The sequence below is a fragment of the Elaeis guineensis genome, chromosome 12 (assembly GCF_000442705.2).
Source record: "Elaeis guineensis isolate ETL-2024a chromosome 12, EG11, whole genome shotgun sequence".
Lineage (NCBI taxonomy): Eukaryota > Viridiplantae > Streptophyta > Magnoliopsida > Arecales > Arecaceae > Elaeis > Elaeis guineensis.
The window spans coordinates 6,029,742-6,046,500 of NC_026004.2; the positions used below are offsets into that span (position 1 = coordinate 6,029,742).

At 36.9% G+C, this 16,759-nt stretch overlaps 1 protein-coding gene and 1 long non-coding RNA gene across 3 annotated transcripts; both read left to right on the top strand.

Annotated features, from left to right (window-relative positions):
- Positions 1-2,582: 2,582 nt before the first annotated feature.
- On the top strand, positions 2,583-7,695 carry LOC105054841 (uncharacterized). 2 transcript variants are annotated; one of them, XR_012135984.1, is made up of 3 exons: positions 2,583-3,289; positions 5,488-5,571; positions 6,862-7,695. It is a non-coding gene; the product is annotated as an uncharacterized lncRNA (long non-coding RNA). The 2 variants fall into 2 exon arrangements; XR_012135983.1 differs by lacking the exon at positions 6,862-7,695 and adding an exon at positions 6,143-6,549.
- A 6,758-nt stretch (positions 7,696-14,453) lies between these two features.
- On the top strand, positions 14,454-15,992 carry LOC105054842 (uncharacterized). The gene is made up of 3 exons (XM_010936459.4): positions 14,454-14,594; positions 14,899-15,228; positions 15,604-15,992. The coding sequence occupies exons 1-3, from the start codon at positions 14,531-14,533 to the stop codon at positions 15,774-15,776; spliced, it is 567 nt and encodes a 188-aa protein (XP_010934761.2). The 5' UTR covers positions 14,454-14,530; the 3' UTR covers positions 15,777-15,992.
- The last annotated feature ends 767 nt before the right edge of the window (positions 15,993-16,759 follow it).

Below are 16,759 nucleotides of genomic sequence, written 5' to 3' on the forward strand. Positions count from 1 at the left end.
ATATGTATTTTTTTATTAAAAATAATAAAATTTATCAGTTGGTTAATCAATGAAATTTTTGTCATTCAAAATTTTTGGTCGAACTTGGATAACAGCGTAATTTTATCCATAATAGATGATATGAAAGTTCTTTATTAGTTGATGCAAAAAGTCCATACGGTAGAATGGTTCTAACGAATAAGACTAAATCTTTGAGAGAGGATCTAATCTTTTTCCAATGGATAAACATGGAAGTTGACATGGACATCTAGCAATCTACCAACACAGTTTTTATACTTGCCCCAACAATTAGGCTCCCACAATAGTCCTGTGTAACAACTAAAGAAGAACCATGAAAAAAAAAAAAAGGACAGGAGAAGTCCTCCAACTATAGTCCCATCCGTTGAGTTATCCTGATCTGCAACAACCGTAAGCTACTTCCGCAAATCCAGTGCTACTCTTCGTACATGCCCACTTCGGTCCCTTGGGTAAGTCCTTTCACATTGATCAGCCTTTTAAAACCTCTGAGCCATTGGACTTGAGGCCTCGGCCTAGCCTGCCTGGATTTTCTCCCAAACAACATCATTGCTTTGCAGGCTGACATATAACTTTTGGTTTTTTAAATAATTGCAGGGCGATAGATGGCTTCTCTTGGAAACTTTCTAATTGAGCTTTGTTGGTGGTGCTACTTGTCATCTTCGTACCCTCACTTGTTATTCCTCTGTTACTCGCCTTCGTTCAAAAAGAAAAAATCGAGGATATTTGAGCTTCTTGTTCAGGCAAGAAAGTGAAATGAGTAAATTGGATGTCATTTTCTTGGATGGACGAATTGCTCTCTTTCTTCCTATCAAGATTGGCGCTTGATTGCTACTCTTGCCGGCCTTTGGCAGTGCTAGAATTAGACCCTTACCTTTATCTCACCATGCATTTACTGATATGACCCATACCATTTTTCCTACTCATTTGACAACAAATATACTTTTTCTTCCTCTGAGAGATTCCATCTTACAACAATTTTTTCTTGTTTGTTTTCTGTTTTTTTTGTTTTACACATTTTAACACATGATACCAACCTAATTAGCAACTTTTGAATAAACTTAAATCTAGATCACAACATAGCATAGCTAGAACTGGAATCAAGTATATCGTGCTCAAATTCATTTATTAAAGACAATGTAAATAGGTGAATAAAACAATTAATACAGCATGATTAAGTTCCCAAGTATACTCATGACACCAGCATTTTAATTTTGTTCTTTTGATAAATAAACTATGCAACTTCTAACATGACCTATCATAATTTGGAGGAAGAAAGATTGAGTTAGAGGGTAAGATGAACAATTCCATGGAACCAGAGGGGTGTTATTCCCCAGTTGATATGGCATTTAAAACAAAAGTTTGTGCCTTACGAAGTTCTTCCCCTTCAAGGCACAGTAGTTGGAAAGAATCCAACTGTGAGAAAGTGACCTCCTCCATTATATGACTTCAACCTTAGGAAGGTTGGACCACCTTCCAACAGTGGATGCCATGCCCCTTGTGTTCTCATATTAGAAAAATGGCCCTGGCAATCTTAACTAGCACACTCAAGACCATTCAAGGCTGCGACGGTATTATAACTTTTCTTATGGATTGCATCCACTTGCGAACGGGTCCTATCATGGAAGCCAACTCCATGGCACTTTGGGAAGAATCGATAACGGCAAGCAACAATCAGGATCAATTCAATATTATTTCATATAAAACTCTCATAACAGCTATTAATTTGTTGGCTTATGAACTTTTGCGCCAAGTGTCAATTCTCCAAAACTTTTCTAGAACAAAAGATATTTTCTTATGGATAGAGATGCTTAGCAGACACTATCCCTTGACTTCAATTTTGAAGGCTGATTACATGTTTCACTCTGAAATAGTCTTCATCGATTATCTCATGTTCTTGGTGAAATGATTATCATTATATCACTAATTTGTATACACATACACAAAGCAAGCCCTGTGTATTTTTATCAAGATTTTGTCCCGGAGCTCTCTAGTAGAGTTGTAAAAGCCAATGACCATATGGATATCGGCCATGACATACACTAATGTCTAATTGAAATAATTTACTCAAACATGGATTGATCGAGATCGACCATCCACATATTGCAAGATGGCAAAAACCTATCAAAATCTGTGTTGTACATGGGACAATCATCCTTGCAATACATAAAGCTTGTTATATCATAGGCTATGATTGCGAACCAATTCTTCAGATTGTAGCTCAAATCTTTGCATCCTTGAGTCAAACTTATGTATGGCCCATGATAAGTAATAAAGATATTAATTTTATAGAAAGAGAAGACAAGAAGAAAGAAAACAAAACAATCAGACTACGAAAAAGCATTTAAGCATGACTTTGTATAAGCCACATAGTATAGCATTCAATGGCTGACGTCAAAAACTAGATTATCATCAAACGAGACTATTTTCAAGCACATACCATATCATATACGGCACACATTATTTGACTACTATACATTTTTTGACTATAGCCATCGAGAGCTGCATAATCTTGTGATAGCAGCTATCCAGAACTGTACAATCTTCTGGTGGTAGCCGTCGGGACCGCATAGGATGATGCGGTGCAACTTGCGCATCACAATGGACCGGATTAGGGGCATTTAGGTCATTTGGTGCGGGAACAGCATCTCTTAAATTAAATGGCCCCCGCTTTCCGACGGTCTCACGTCCAAAGCGTGAAGAACAGCAACGACAACAGCGAGTCTCGCTCCGTTAACTTTAACCATTCCAACCTCCTCCCTCCCCCACGCTCTTCCCTTTCCTCCTCCCTTTTTTATTTTTTTTAAAATAATATGTATTATTTCTGTTCGTATAAATAAAACCTCAAACACTCCCACATCCTTTACTCCCACCCCACTGCATCACAGTAGTCGGAGGGCAGAGACGTGGAGAGACAGGGGAAGAGGAATAAAGCTGAGGAGAGCCCACTGCACCACAGTCAGTACCCGGTGGACACACACAGGCAGAAGCAGGGGAAGAGGAATAAAGCTGAGAAGAGAGTCATATGACCTGGAATAAAATATGAAGATATCTGGTTAATTAGGGGCCGGGTTATTTGGTGTGGGCAGCTGATGGAGAACTCCAAAGGGATCGCATTGATCTCTCCCTCTCTATCTTGATGGTGCTGTGAGATCATGCGATTCCTTTGGAATTTTCCGCCTGTTGCTTCCTTTTTTTTTTTTTTTCCCCTCTACAAACTGGTGAGAGAATTTTTTCCTCTCCACTTGGATATCATGGAGGCATCGTCTAGAAGGTATGCACTCTAATCTTGATTAGTAAGAATATTATAAAGAAAAGTTTTTTAAAAAAAATATTGTGTTTTAATTTTCTATGTAATATGTCGTATTTATGTCGAAAAGATTCAAAAGTTTAGAATACATATCTTGATGCTTTCTTGAGAATGGAAGTGTGATGGTTATTTATTTTTTATTCTCTCTTATTTCTCAAATATATTTTTCTATTTTTATAACTTATATAATTAAATGGAAAAAAAGCAAAAAGTCTTTATTAAGAGAAAAAACAAATGTGATTTTTTTCCTTGCATTACATTAGGAAGATGTTCTTTGGTTTATAATAACATCTTTTTGTAAGTACTCTCTGTTCATGTCATTTGAGGTAGAATAGATATGATAGACTTAATGAATGCTACACATGGTTAGAGATACCACTGGTCTAAATCTCCATAAACTATATGTAAATTTTAATAGATCTAGTCTAAGGATCTACCCGAAAAGATATGAAGCAAGGACCGAAAGTTGGCCTTGCCTATTGACATGAATGCACATAATCATTTTGTCCCCATTTAATCGTGATTTTACAAGTATTCATCAAATTTGTGGCTCATCGCTTGCATTACCCAATTGCTTTCAAAAATATAAAGTAGAAAGCATATTTCATCACGAAATCTCTTAAGTTACCTATAGTTCTCTTTCGCATGAATACAACATATATATTTTAGATCTGAAACCATCAGTGGCAAAATAAGAAATATTGAATAAAATTTACATACGATATAAATGCTATGTCATATTTTCATTGGAATGGTACAATCTTGGTACAAACCAACACTATAAGGAATTTGACTTTTAATGATGAAATTTTAGCGACGAAATTTATTTTATCATAAATAATTAAATTTTTACAATGAAATTTAAATTTCGTCTCCAAAAATTAGGTATTTACGATAAAAAAAATTTCGTTGCAAAAAGTTATATCTTTTGCAACAAAATTTTCATTTTTATTGCTAGAAGTTAATCTTTAGCGACGATATTTTTTTTCGTTGCAACAAATAATTTTTTTTACGATGAAATATTTTTTTCGTAGTAAAAAAATATTTTTCTGTGATGAAAAAAATTTTGTCGCAAAAAAATAATAATTTTTGCAATGAAATTTAGATTTCGTTGCAAAAAATATGGACTTTTCTGATCAATTTTATTTATATTTAGCAACGAAACTATTTTGTCGTTAAATTTTATTTTGTTGAAAAAATTTGAATATTTTACGATGAAATTTTAATTTTCGTTGCTATAAATTAATCTTTAGCGATGAAAATTTTTTTCATCGCAAAAAATCTTTTTTTTTTGTGACAAAAAAATTTTTCATTGCTAAAAATTAATTTTTTTGCGACGAAAAAAATTTTGTCGCAAAAAATTTGATTTTTGACGATGAAATATTTTTTCATTGCAAAAAACTTGATTTTTACGATATTTTTTTTATATTTGCGACGAAATTAAATTTTCGTTGTAAAAAATTAATTATTTGCGACGAAAAAATTTTTGTTGCAAAAAATATATTTTTTGATGATAAAATTACTTTTTGCAATGAATTAATTTCGTCACTAAATATTTTTTAATTAAAAAAAAGAAGCTCTTTGAATTAGGGCAAAATTTTGCCCCAATTCAAAATAAAACTCCCTGTTCTCTCCTTTGCCCACGCTGTCGCGGTCGTCAAAGCACTTTCTCCCTCCTCGATCGTCGGTCATCCTTCCCGATAAGTGCTCTCCCTCCCCGCCACCATCCTCTCTTTCTCCCTCCCCGCCACCATTTTCTCTCTCTCCCTCCCCACTGCCGTTGAGCCCTCCCTCCCTACCATCGTCGCCGCTCGAGCCCACCCCCCGTCGCCGATCGAGCCCACCCCCAGCGCGCCGTCTCCCTCCCGCCTCGCCACCCTCTCCTCCACGCACCATCCTCTTTCTCTCTCTCCCTTTCGATCTCCACTGTGTCACCGCTGGTCGAGTCCTCCCTCCCCGCCACCAGTCGAGCCCTCCCTCACTTTCTTTCTCACTCTCTCTCCCTCTCTTTCTCACTCTTCCTCCCTCCCCGCCACCGATCGAGCCCTCCCTTCCACCATCAGTGGACCTCTCCCTCATTTTCTTTCTCACTCTCCCTCCCTCACTTTCTCTGTCACTCTCCCTGTCTCTTTCTCTTACACCTGGCTTGTCTGGTTTCGTAGGACCGCCGCCGTTGGGCCGCCGCCACCATCGCCGGCTACCGTCACCGTCACTGTACAGCTGTCGGATTCACAGGAGAGTTGAAGGTGAGAGTATTTTTTTAATTTTTATATTTTTTAATTTTTACTCTTTTTTTCTCAATTAATTTTAGTCATTAGAAATAATTATTTATTATTTTAGTAATTAGATATAATGTTAGATATAATTATTTATTAGATATAATTAATTTTAGTCATGATTTAAAAATATTTTAAAAATAAAAAAAATAATAATAAAAATAATAATATATTAATTGTAGCATAACAAATTTATAAGTCTTAGAATTTTCGTTCGAAGATAGCGTGCATAAATTAATATTTATTTTTTATAAAAAAATATTGATACTTTACCTACTATTTTCGAATTGTCCTCGTGGCCAATACACACCGGTGTGGATTGATAAAAACTGATGTGGCCAATATATATCAATACAGTTCTTTTAGTGTTTCCTCATCCATATCGTTGTCAGTTTCATGATATAAATATGGTGTTGATTGTACCATCCCCATTTGATTGTTTCTCAAACCATGGTATTTATCTTTTCATGTAGCTATGCCTCTCTTTTTAGCCTCATTTTTTGACAATCTACCCCATCTCTTGTTAAATTAATCTTTGTAGACAATGTCAACATTGAGTCGGGACCTTTTTGTCATTGTTTGGACCGGAATGTCTAGTCTAATCAACCCTCACCATTCGTGAGCCAATAACCTATTGCTGATTGAACAACTTGGGTACATCAGAACATACCATCCTGGTCTGAGAGCTCCACTGGATGATGCAATAATTTCAATTGGTTGATTTGCATCCCTCGATAACTAGAGAGAGTATGTGGTCATTGCTATTCTTTTGTTTACGTTTATATATTGTAAATACATGATGAATTCCTACAGTTTCTCCGGAAAAAACAGAAAAAAAAAAAAAGAAAAAGAAAAAGAAGAGAAGATCCAATCTCATATGGTCAAGAAAGACATCAGTGATGAAGTGAGTTATTTTCTCAATAATTATAATATTAATTTATTGAAGTACGTTATCCAGCAATACTATGGTGCTTGATGAGTAATATAATCCTCAAAGAACCACATTGGCCAATTCATCTGTGGTGCATTGATTGATGAATGGAACGGAGAAGATGGTGATGTTGGAGATCATTACTCTTCATCCATTAAGGACCCCGACAACAAGAGTGATTGATTGCCACATTTTTTTATCACTTTTTACTCTTACCTTCGTTGTACTTAGTTTTTTTTTTTTTTTTTGCGAATAAAATCTTTTTCTTGGCCTCCCTTACCATAAGTAAATGAATAAATAAATAAACCCAACCGATTTTAATTTGTTAGGGACGAATCCCAAGCGCAAACAATGTGACCCGTGGGCACGAGGCTTGGCGTACGGGCACGAGGCTCGGCGTACGTCCGACAACAAGAAAGATGTGGAATTCCATGGCCATGTCCCATAGAGGGAAATGCACCGCAGGACTGGCTGGCACGATATCAGAAAACCTTTGGACTGATTCGATTGTTGGAGCAGCCAAGGAACCGTTATGCTCATAGGATGTCACCTCAACTTAATGGCTTTATATATATATATATATATATGGTAAGCTTTCTCAACTAAGTTTCACCGTAAAAGACTAATGCGGTTTTAAATCGACAGAGGCTAAAATGGGATCGGACATGAATGAGATAGTAGTATATTTATATTCATATTTATTATATTTTTGGAGCTAAATCATGAGCGATCCCAACAAATATTGTATATACAAAATTGGTCTTAAAGATTGATCATTTTATCATCAAGAAAGATTTAATCATGGTGGTAAATTAGATTCAGGAGTAGGCGAGGATTATTATCATGCATCCGCTCCTCCATGACATCTGGAGGTTGTTGGGAAGGTGCGTTTTTATAAACATAAGTACATCTATTGTGAAATGAACAATATCACTGATTGAGTCGCTTCTTGCAGAGCATTCTAAAGATGTTTTCTAGATGGAGATGGGGATGGCTTGATTCTTTTTCATGATATTTTATTTTTAAATTCTTTTAGTTGTATTCATACTAAATTTGTATAAGTGTTCCGTCTTATTAAAAAAATAAATATAAATTAGGATATTAGTCGAATTAAAAAATTCATACTCATATTTATTTTTAATGAATATAAATACAAAGCAAATATTGAAAATATAAATATGGATATAAGTCGGATAAATAGATTTTATGAACACAGAATCAAAGATATGAATAAGTGGATGGTAAATAAAATTAATAGCATATTAATGTGGTTGTATATTTTTTTTAAAATAATGAGTACTATATAAAATTAAAAAGAATTACAAATAGAATCAGGTATTTAGAAACAGACTCAATAATTGTCTCTCTACATATCTATTTTTTTTTAATGGATACATACATGGATATGGATATTAGTCAAATATGTAAATTTTTGTTGACATACTGAGAAATTCAGATATAGAAATAGATCCAGATGGATATTATCTGATCTACTTTCACTCCTAAATTCTTTATGAATGTGGGAGTTTGTGTTAATGGAGGTGGCAATCGAATAGAGATGGGTTAGATATGGATTGGATCAAAAATTTATCAATCCAATTTGATTTATTTATTAAATAGATCTAAAATTTATATGTAAATCTGATCTATTTATTAAATAAATAATCTAATCTGATTCACATAACATGTTTATTAAACAAATCAAATCAGATTAAATGAATTAAATAGATTAAATAAATTTTTAACAAATTATATGAATTTAAATGGATTAAATAGGTTAAGTAGACCAGTTAAATAAAATAAAAATAAATTAAACTGATTTTAAACAAGTTAAATAGATCTTAAATGGGTCAGATCATGATCTGACCTAGTCATTAAACAGTTCAAAATAAGCTAAATGGATAAAAAAGGTCTAAACTTGAATTTGACCTATTTAATAAATAATCTAGATGAGTTGACGCAATTATGATCCAATCTCATTTATGTTACATTCAAACTTACTTAAAATGGATTACTTACGGATTGATGGAATGAATCATAAATTGTCACCTCTAATGTTATATCGTAGTGTTAAGCAAGCCAAGCAAATGCTGAATTGGTATGGCTGAATTAAGATACGTTAAATTTAAGTGAAGACATCATTTTTTTTTGAGAAATTCTTTGTGCATCGCGAGCTATGCAGAAAATCCGACGTAGAGCACACTGCTTTATCCAATTGATCCACATAGTCACCATTTTCAAACACGCATTTAATGTTTATAAATCGACTTTTTCATTTAAAAATTTTGTATGATGAAAATACCTGTCCTTTAGAAAAAATTATGACATCTTGTGACATAATACGGCTCAGGATGTCATAATATGGCCTAACATATCATAATATGAAAAGAATATTTTTGTTCAATTACTTTTCAATATGCATTTAATACCTGCAGCTTTACTTTTCTGTTTGAAAATTTTGAATGACGAAAATACCCTCATTCTTTGAGAAAAATTATGACATTCTGTGCATATTATAACATCCTACATTATATTATGACATCCTATGGACAAAAATTATAATTTTTTGAATGTAGGATGTCATAATATGAACATAAAATATCATAATTTTTTTAAAAATAGAGATATTTTCATCATACAAAATTTTTAAATGAAAAAGTCAATCTACAGACATCAAATACATGTTGGAAAATGTAACAACGTGGACCAATCGGATAAGAAAGTGTGCTCTACATCAGATTTTCTATACTGCCCATGGTGCATAAAGAATTGTGCTTTTTTTTTTGTTATTTTGTATGTTGAATAGGAAAAGCCCAGGGCCCGTTACGACTATCGTTCAACGTATTGAATCAGATGGGTACACATGGGTCAATCCTTAAATACTAGTTTGGATACAAGGTGAAGCATTTGAAGATTGACCTAAATCAGATAGGTCATGCTTTTTATGTGTTTGACAAGAACACAAAGGCATTTTACATTAATTTCTAGAAGATGCTACAGCGTAATGCACCCTAACAAGGCTCTTAAGTAGGGTTGGAAGTGGGCTCGAGCCAGTCCGAGACTCATCGGGCCGGACCGGCTTCAAGTTGGGCTTCGAGCTCGGTCCGAAACCATTTAGGCCGGGCTCGGATCAAAAAAATAGAACCCATTTTGCTTTCGAGCCGGGCTTGGGTTGACCTGTGGCCTAGTCCGAGCCTGAAATTCAGCCCAAAATTCGGCCCAGGCCGAAGGGTAAGTGGGAAGGGGGAGGACTGAACTCCCCTTTCTGTGTTTTTTTTTTTGGCTTCTTCAATGCTCTCCCGAGACTTCTGGAACCTTCCGCTCTGCTTATCGAAGCTCTCGCAGATGCTCACTTCTCTCTGCTCTCCTCATTGCACCAACATCGACCTTCTCTATCGGTCTCCTCCCTGCTCTACTTGCCACCGCCTCCCATGGGTCTGCACCGTCGCCTTTCTCCCCACCATCACTAGCGTCAGTCTTCTTCTCAAGTGATTTTCTTCCCATAGATCTTCCAAAAAAAAACTATCTCCTCTGATTTTCATTTTTTTGTTTTGCCTCCGCTTTTACTCTCCATGCTTTCCTCTCACCGGCCGCTTAAACCGAAAAGAGCCCCATAAATTGAAGGGGAAGGCGAAGGGGGAGAACGTGTCCATCGCAATCTCTTAGGTCTTCCCCTCCTCTAATCTCATCGACCTCGCTATCTCTCCCACCTCTTCAGCCTTGATTCTCCGCTCTACATCCGCCAAAACCTCAATAATCCGACTACCCCTAATCCTAACCTATTTTTTGAGCATGGATTTCACTTTTGGGAGCCGAGGACGGTATTGGTGGCGTCGTCGGTGAGTTTCCAGTAGAGGCCATGGAGCCCAGCGAAGCCGAAGGGAAGGAAGGCAGGCTCGGGCTAATTTTTTTCCAAATAATCAGGTCTAAATCTAGCCCGAAGTTCGAAAATTTTTTTTGGGTCAGACTCGAATAGGGGTAGATTCTAGCCCTACTCTTAAGCTCAAAAGGAAGCTGATCAAATCTAGGCCATACAATTTCGCATCACTTCTATCTCTGCGTTAGCTAACCAATTATCTTGCTTGGTATTAAACCTTTGACGCAACAAGTTTTAGCTCACCAAGCTGTTTCATAAATAGCTTGACATTGAAAAGTAAATTCTCTAGATACCATGGTGGTTTCGGTAGCAGACAGGTTAATTCTGACAAGGTAAAGGAACAAGTCCAATCTCCAAGGACAATAAATTTTGATTTGTAGTGAATTTTCCTTCGTTGCAAATGATCATTCCATTTGATTGCTCAAACAAAATACTAGATTATGATATTGGAATCTGGCTTGCAGAATATACAAGAGAATTGTACCTTCTCTTCATTTTGATCGGAAGTTCAATAACTTACCACCACCATCATCATGATCGTTACTACCGAGCAAAAATATCAGCAGTATTTGACCTCCTAATAGCTTGTAGCTTGCTTTATCTTGCAAAAACAATGTAAAATGCTCAAGCAATACCGTATAAAGTAATTACTAGCAACAAGCATTTCATGCTCAATGTGGTTTAAAAAGCATTTCTTCACCGTACACCTTGGAACTTATCTCCGCCGATGTAGATATATTGATCAATTGAAGTTCGTCATGCTGCCCGCATTAAAAACCATCATGACACCAATTAAATTCTCACCAAAGGCCAGCTATTACAGCTTGGCTCATAACATATGGATGTAACATGCAGATGGTTACTGAGTACTTAAGGCATATGACCACTGTACTCCATGATGGATGCTAACCCTTGCCTATATAAGCAACACCTAAAGGACTTTCATGCATATTTTTTGGCGCTCTGTTGACATCCTCCAAATTTATGCTGCTCTCTCCCTTTCTTTCTCTCTCTCTCTCTCTCTCTTAAGTTTTTATATTTTTTTAAAATTTTTATTTAACTTGAGCATCGGAGGATATCTCGTTGGATAAATTTAAGCAAATAGCCTTCTATTTCTTATTTTAGATTGGAGAATAGGTGCTGGTGTCCTCATTTAAGCATGTAACAATCAACCAGCTCATCTTTTTCGGATATGAGATAAACAAGAAGCTCAAATTGATTTTACAGGTCCGATCTAAGTCTTCACCAACATCTTCAAACCCAATCTTAAAGCAATGGTTGGGCTACATTTTGGCGGCGGCATTTTCCAGTTGAACCATCTACATATCGTTCAGGGATTCATGTATTGCAGAAATCTAAAGGGCTTCAGCATTTTTCCTTCCAATATGATCACTTTCAAATACTGCTCCTTGTTAGGAGCTCTTTTAAAAGAAACATTTTACCCCACTGCCAAGCTTCCGGTTCTGCACTTTAAATATCTCTACCACAAGGTCAAATCAGAACAATGGTTTTTATGAACATGATCTTTAAGCATGCAACTGTTAAGCTGCTTTAATAATTTTAAATATCTTTAAATATCTGTTCACTTAGTAGGAGAGTAAATATTCGTTGCAACGGTAATACCATGTCAAACTTGCAACAAGCTAATGAGAACGGTTCCATTTCATGAATTATAGTGTATTTTACCGATTCAACGAGGTTTGACGTGGTATCACATTTGCAACGAATATTTACTCCCGGTAGGAAGCAAACTACTTTGATTTTCCTAAAGAAAAACTACTTTATTATTAAAATGCCTGTCAAGGTCATGATCCGAAGGTCATCCATGGGCCTCCTTTTCTAAGTCTTTTTTTATTTTGGTAGAAGTCCAAGTCATTGAGATGCATGTTCACATTGTAACGACTATGCCCCTCTCCCTCTGTCTAGCTCTCTCTCTCTCTCTCACAACCCAACTGGAGTCGCACACAAACACTGGTCTTTGATGCACCCAACATTATGCTTCAAATTTAAGGCCGCCAGCTTACCAAGATTGTAAAAACTGTACCAGTCGTATTACATAATTTGGGATTAAAACCTACCTTCACCTGGATTTGGGCTGTTAGGGATGTTTGTGTGAGACTGCTCCTCCACTGTGTAGCCTAAACTTAGGGGCCTCCAATTATTTCACCATAGAAAAGGCTGAATGTAAAATGGTTCTTGGTTTATCAGTTTAGTCTCCAATCCAATTTTGTGGAATATTAAGAGCCAGAAAGACCAGCTGAGCCACTGCTGGGATCAAAGGCTTCAGTTGGACTACTTGCAAATAGAAAAGCCCTTCAACTATGTTTTTGATCTATCTAGGGGGCGCCACCACTGCAACTACCCTCAACTTCCATCACATATTAATTGCCTGGCTATTTGGAATTTTCCACATGATCAAATTGCTTAGTGAATTAATTCTTTAGATTAACTGATGAGTCTAACATAACAACTTACAGCGGCTTAAGTAAATGTTGGTAAACCAGACCGAACTCCTCCGGCAACCATTGAAGCGCATGTTTGCGACATTCTCTTTGGTTCTAGTAGATTCTATTAACATATCCAATTCTGGTTTTTTAATACATTTTAGCGACATTAATTTACCGACACGTACACATCATAAGGTTAGTATGTGCTTTCTAATGGTAATTAATATAATGCAGTATTGACTTCTAAAATATTTCCCAAATGATGAAGTAAAGCAATTATCAAAAAGGATGACTTCACCAAGTTGTTTGTTAACTTTATGGATTTACATCAAATGCATATGTTAACCGTTTGAAATTTGGTTAACTGTTTATTTTTTGTTTGTCAAATGGAAGACCCGTCATGGATGACGAGTCTTATATAGTCATGCATGGAATTGATTTATAAGTATTTATTGGAAGTATGAATTTAAATGAGATTTGTATTGCATTATTGGTTTATCGGGTATTATCTAAACGCTTTATGAGCTTTTTTTTTTTTTTTTTGGGTGCATGACTGGAACAAGCAACATATTCTCTATGCCACCAAGCAACAAGCACAAACCAAAAGATTTTTTTTTTTTGGGTGCATGACTGGAACAAGCAACATATTCTCTATGCCACCAAGCAACAAGCACAAACCAAAAGATCCGTCCAAGAATCCAATTTGCTTACACTTTTTCTAAAATCAGAGTATCTGAGGAATTGGAGTTGTAGAACAACATCTTGAAATCTAGTTATTGTTCCAAGGCCAAGGAGAAATGAAACCGCTACCCGCATTCAGAGCCCTAACATGTAGTTATTGCATGAACCAACACCACCCTGTCCATGTAGTTAACCTTTTTGTCTTAACCCCTGTGCACCAACTACTTGTACCCTTCTGCCTTGCACTTCACCACCAATTTCAGCATTTCACCATGCCAACACTAAAGCATCACACTTTTAGCATCAGCTCAAAAGCTCAGATAACATTTCACCATCATGTATGTAACAATCCAACACAATTTACTTTGCAGTGAAGCCTAACATGTCCCATAGCAGACCGTCTGATGATCCACATGGACCGCAACATCATAGCTATCAGATGTATGTGGCTCGTCACATGCCCTGGCATGCACATGTGATGTGCATTGCTGCATCATGACTGCTTATGATCGCAGAAACCTACAAACTTAGCTTCATGTATGACAATTAGCCAGCTAGTGTATGCAACTTCAACAAATACCCAACCATATTCCTTGAACCATACCTACCTTGCAAATCAAATGCTTCTCCTTTTTCCTTCCTCATCAAGCACTTGTATTGATTACAATACAAAGTCCTTGACATTTTGGCACTCCTTTAGGAAGCACTGTGCAATTTAGCCCCCAAAACGTGCTCCGTGGATGATGGGCAAATGGAAGACCTGCCCCCCTTCCAAAGTCCACTTCAGGCGGGCCTTGTGGGATCCTCCATGGTTGATCATGTTAACATTCCCTGCGAACCAAATTAAAGCTATGTCCCATGACTTCCAAGTCGTCCCTTGGTCACCTAACCCATGCTTTCCAGCAACCCACATCGATTATAAAACCCCTCCAAGAATCCCTCACAAAGGCGTCCCATTTCGTTCAAAGAGACCTCAAGACTCTTCTCCTACCAATGGCTTCCAAGACATTCATCTTCCTACCTCTACTGCTCCTCTTTTCCGCGTCCGGTGCACTCGGTATGCTACCTCGTTCTCTCAATGAAAACAACATAAACCGCAATACATACATATATACGTATATATTCAAGAACAAAAAATTGGAGAGCGGTTGATGAGATATAATGCTTTCCATGTATTTCACCATTCTTGCGAATTCTGTCGAAAAAAATGGTGCATACAAGAGTGGCAACCAATCTCATCCAACACCTCCCCCTCTAATTCTGTAGTATATTATTATGATTGAAATATATGGAGGTCTAAATCAATTCCATTTCCGCTAGATTGAATCGTGTATATAATTAACATGGAACCATTTTTGCAGGTGGAGGGATCACATGCGAGAGTTTGGGCAAGAGCACGTGTGCGTACGCCGTGTCCTCTGCAGGGATGCGGTGCCTGCTCGAGAAGCATGTGCGAAGGGGAGGTCAGGAGGTGTACACGTGCGGCACGTCGGACATCGAGGCAGATGGAATCAAGGATCGGGTGGAGACGGACGAGTGCGTGGAAGCGTGTGGGCTGAATCGAGGCACGCTCGGCATCTCCTCGGATTCGCTGCTGGACTCCAACTTCAGGCAGAAGCTGTGCTCCCCTGCTTGCTACCGGGGCTGCCCTAATGTCGTCGATCTTTACTTCAATCTTGCCGCCGGTGAAGGTACTATTCGTCGTGATGCCACGTGCTGATCTTTAAGCCTCTCGTAAATAAATTTCTTTTTTTTTTTTTTTACATGATAAAAAGTTGAATTTATTATACCAATCTATTATCCATACAATCATGAGAATCTGGGAAAAAAATTAATAAATTGGATGAAACAGTTGACGTTGTAGTTCCCATTTGATTATCCATATGTTTCGCCATCCAATCTGCAGTACCATTAGCTTCCTTTTACCACCGGATCAAAGTATATAAATGTTTGGACGAATGATATGGAGCTCCATTAGCATTAACTTGGATGTCGTCCAATCACGTCTTGGCATATCATTCTGTGTTCTAATTTTATTTGTTCATTTGTTTTTATTTTTGTGCAAGGTGTGTTTCTTCCCAAGTTATGCGAAGCGCAGGAAACCAACGTTCGTCGAGCCATGGCTGAGATCAGAAGCTCTGGTGCATCGCTTGCGGCGTCTTCTGAGTCGGGAAAGGTTGATGCTTCTGCTCCTACTCGGTCCAGGGTGTTGTTCGCCCCAGCAGAGCCACCTATGTGACATTTTTGTGAAATATAAAAAGAATATTTAGGATATGCATGGCGTGTTTTGTACTTGTCGGACAATAAGACAGATGTTTGTTAGAATTCTTTTTCCCTTGTTCCGGGTTAGAACGTGATTGGTAGAGGCCATCAAAGGGGATGACATGCCATTTCCTGGTCCATATCCCTAAAATGTTATAGTATGAGCAAGCTATGAATACTTTTACTGTCTCAATTTTTCTACCTCGAGATGAAAATGAGTTGGTATGTGGCAATGCTGTTGTTGTTACAGTTTAAGATGATGTACACATATTCCTTCATGTGTATCTATGTGGACTCGAGTTTTCAAGGCTTTTGGTTGTAGGTATGGCTGGAAAACGCGGACGCTAACTCATGATAGGCCGAAAACTAAGACTACCAAGAGGAGTCTGATAGTATTAAAAATTAAGCAAGTACAGACCAAGTCTTTCATGACTTAATTGAATTAGCATGTCAAAAAAAAAAAAAAAAAAAAATCATGTGGTTTTTATTTTATTTTTATATCTATCTTTTTAGTCAAGATCTCAACACGGCAGAGTTCAGCAGAGTTGTTGAGGAGTTGAGTCAAATCATTGCCAAGTTCTACTGTGTTATTATTGAGTTGGATCGCGATATTGCTGAGTTTGTGGAAGCTGAGGACAATAAAGTGACGTGAAAGTGGGATCCTATTGGTCCATCCACAGCAACTAAAGATGGCTTTGAGCTTATATGTATCTGCATGAAAGGCTTGTAATCACAAGTCATGAGGAAGAAGATCATGAAAACTTTCATGTTTCACCTTTTTATGTTAATTTAGAGTTTGTACATTTTTTTTAGGCTAAATAGCTTGACATGATTGATTTTTATAATTGGAAGGTTAGTTAACCATTTTGGTATTGGTATTCTCCCATTTAGTTTTACATCTAGTCGCTACCACACAGTCCATGACATATTACAGGATTCGAGCATATTAAATTCAAACCA

Excerpts from the sequence above, each read along its gene's own strand:
- LOC105054842 (XM_010936459.4), top strand. The coding sequence starts at position 14,531 with ATGGCTTCCAAGACATTCATCTTCCTACCTCTACTGCTCCTCTTTTCC. Across the intron at positions 14,595-14,898 it reads TTCCGCGTCCGGTGCACTCG|GTGGAGGGATCACATGCGAG; the intron begins GTATGCTACCTC and ends CCATTTTTGCAG. Across the intron at positions 15,229-15,603 it reads CAATCTTGCCGCCGGTGAAG|GTGTGTTTCTTCCCAAGTTA; the intron begins GTACTATTCGTC and ends TTTTTGTGCAAG.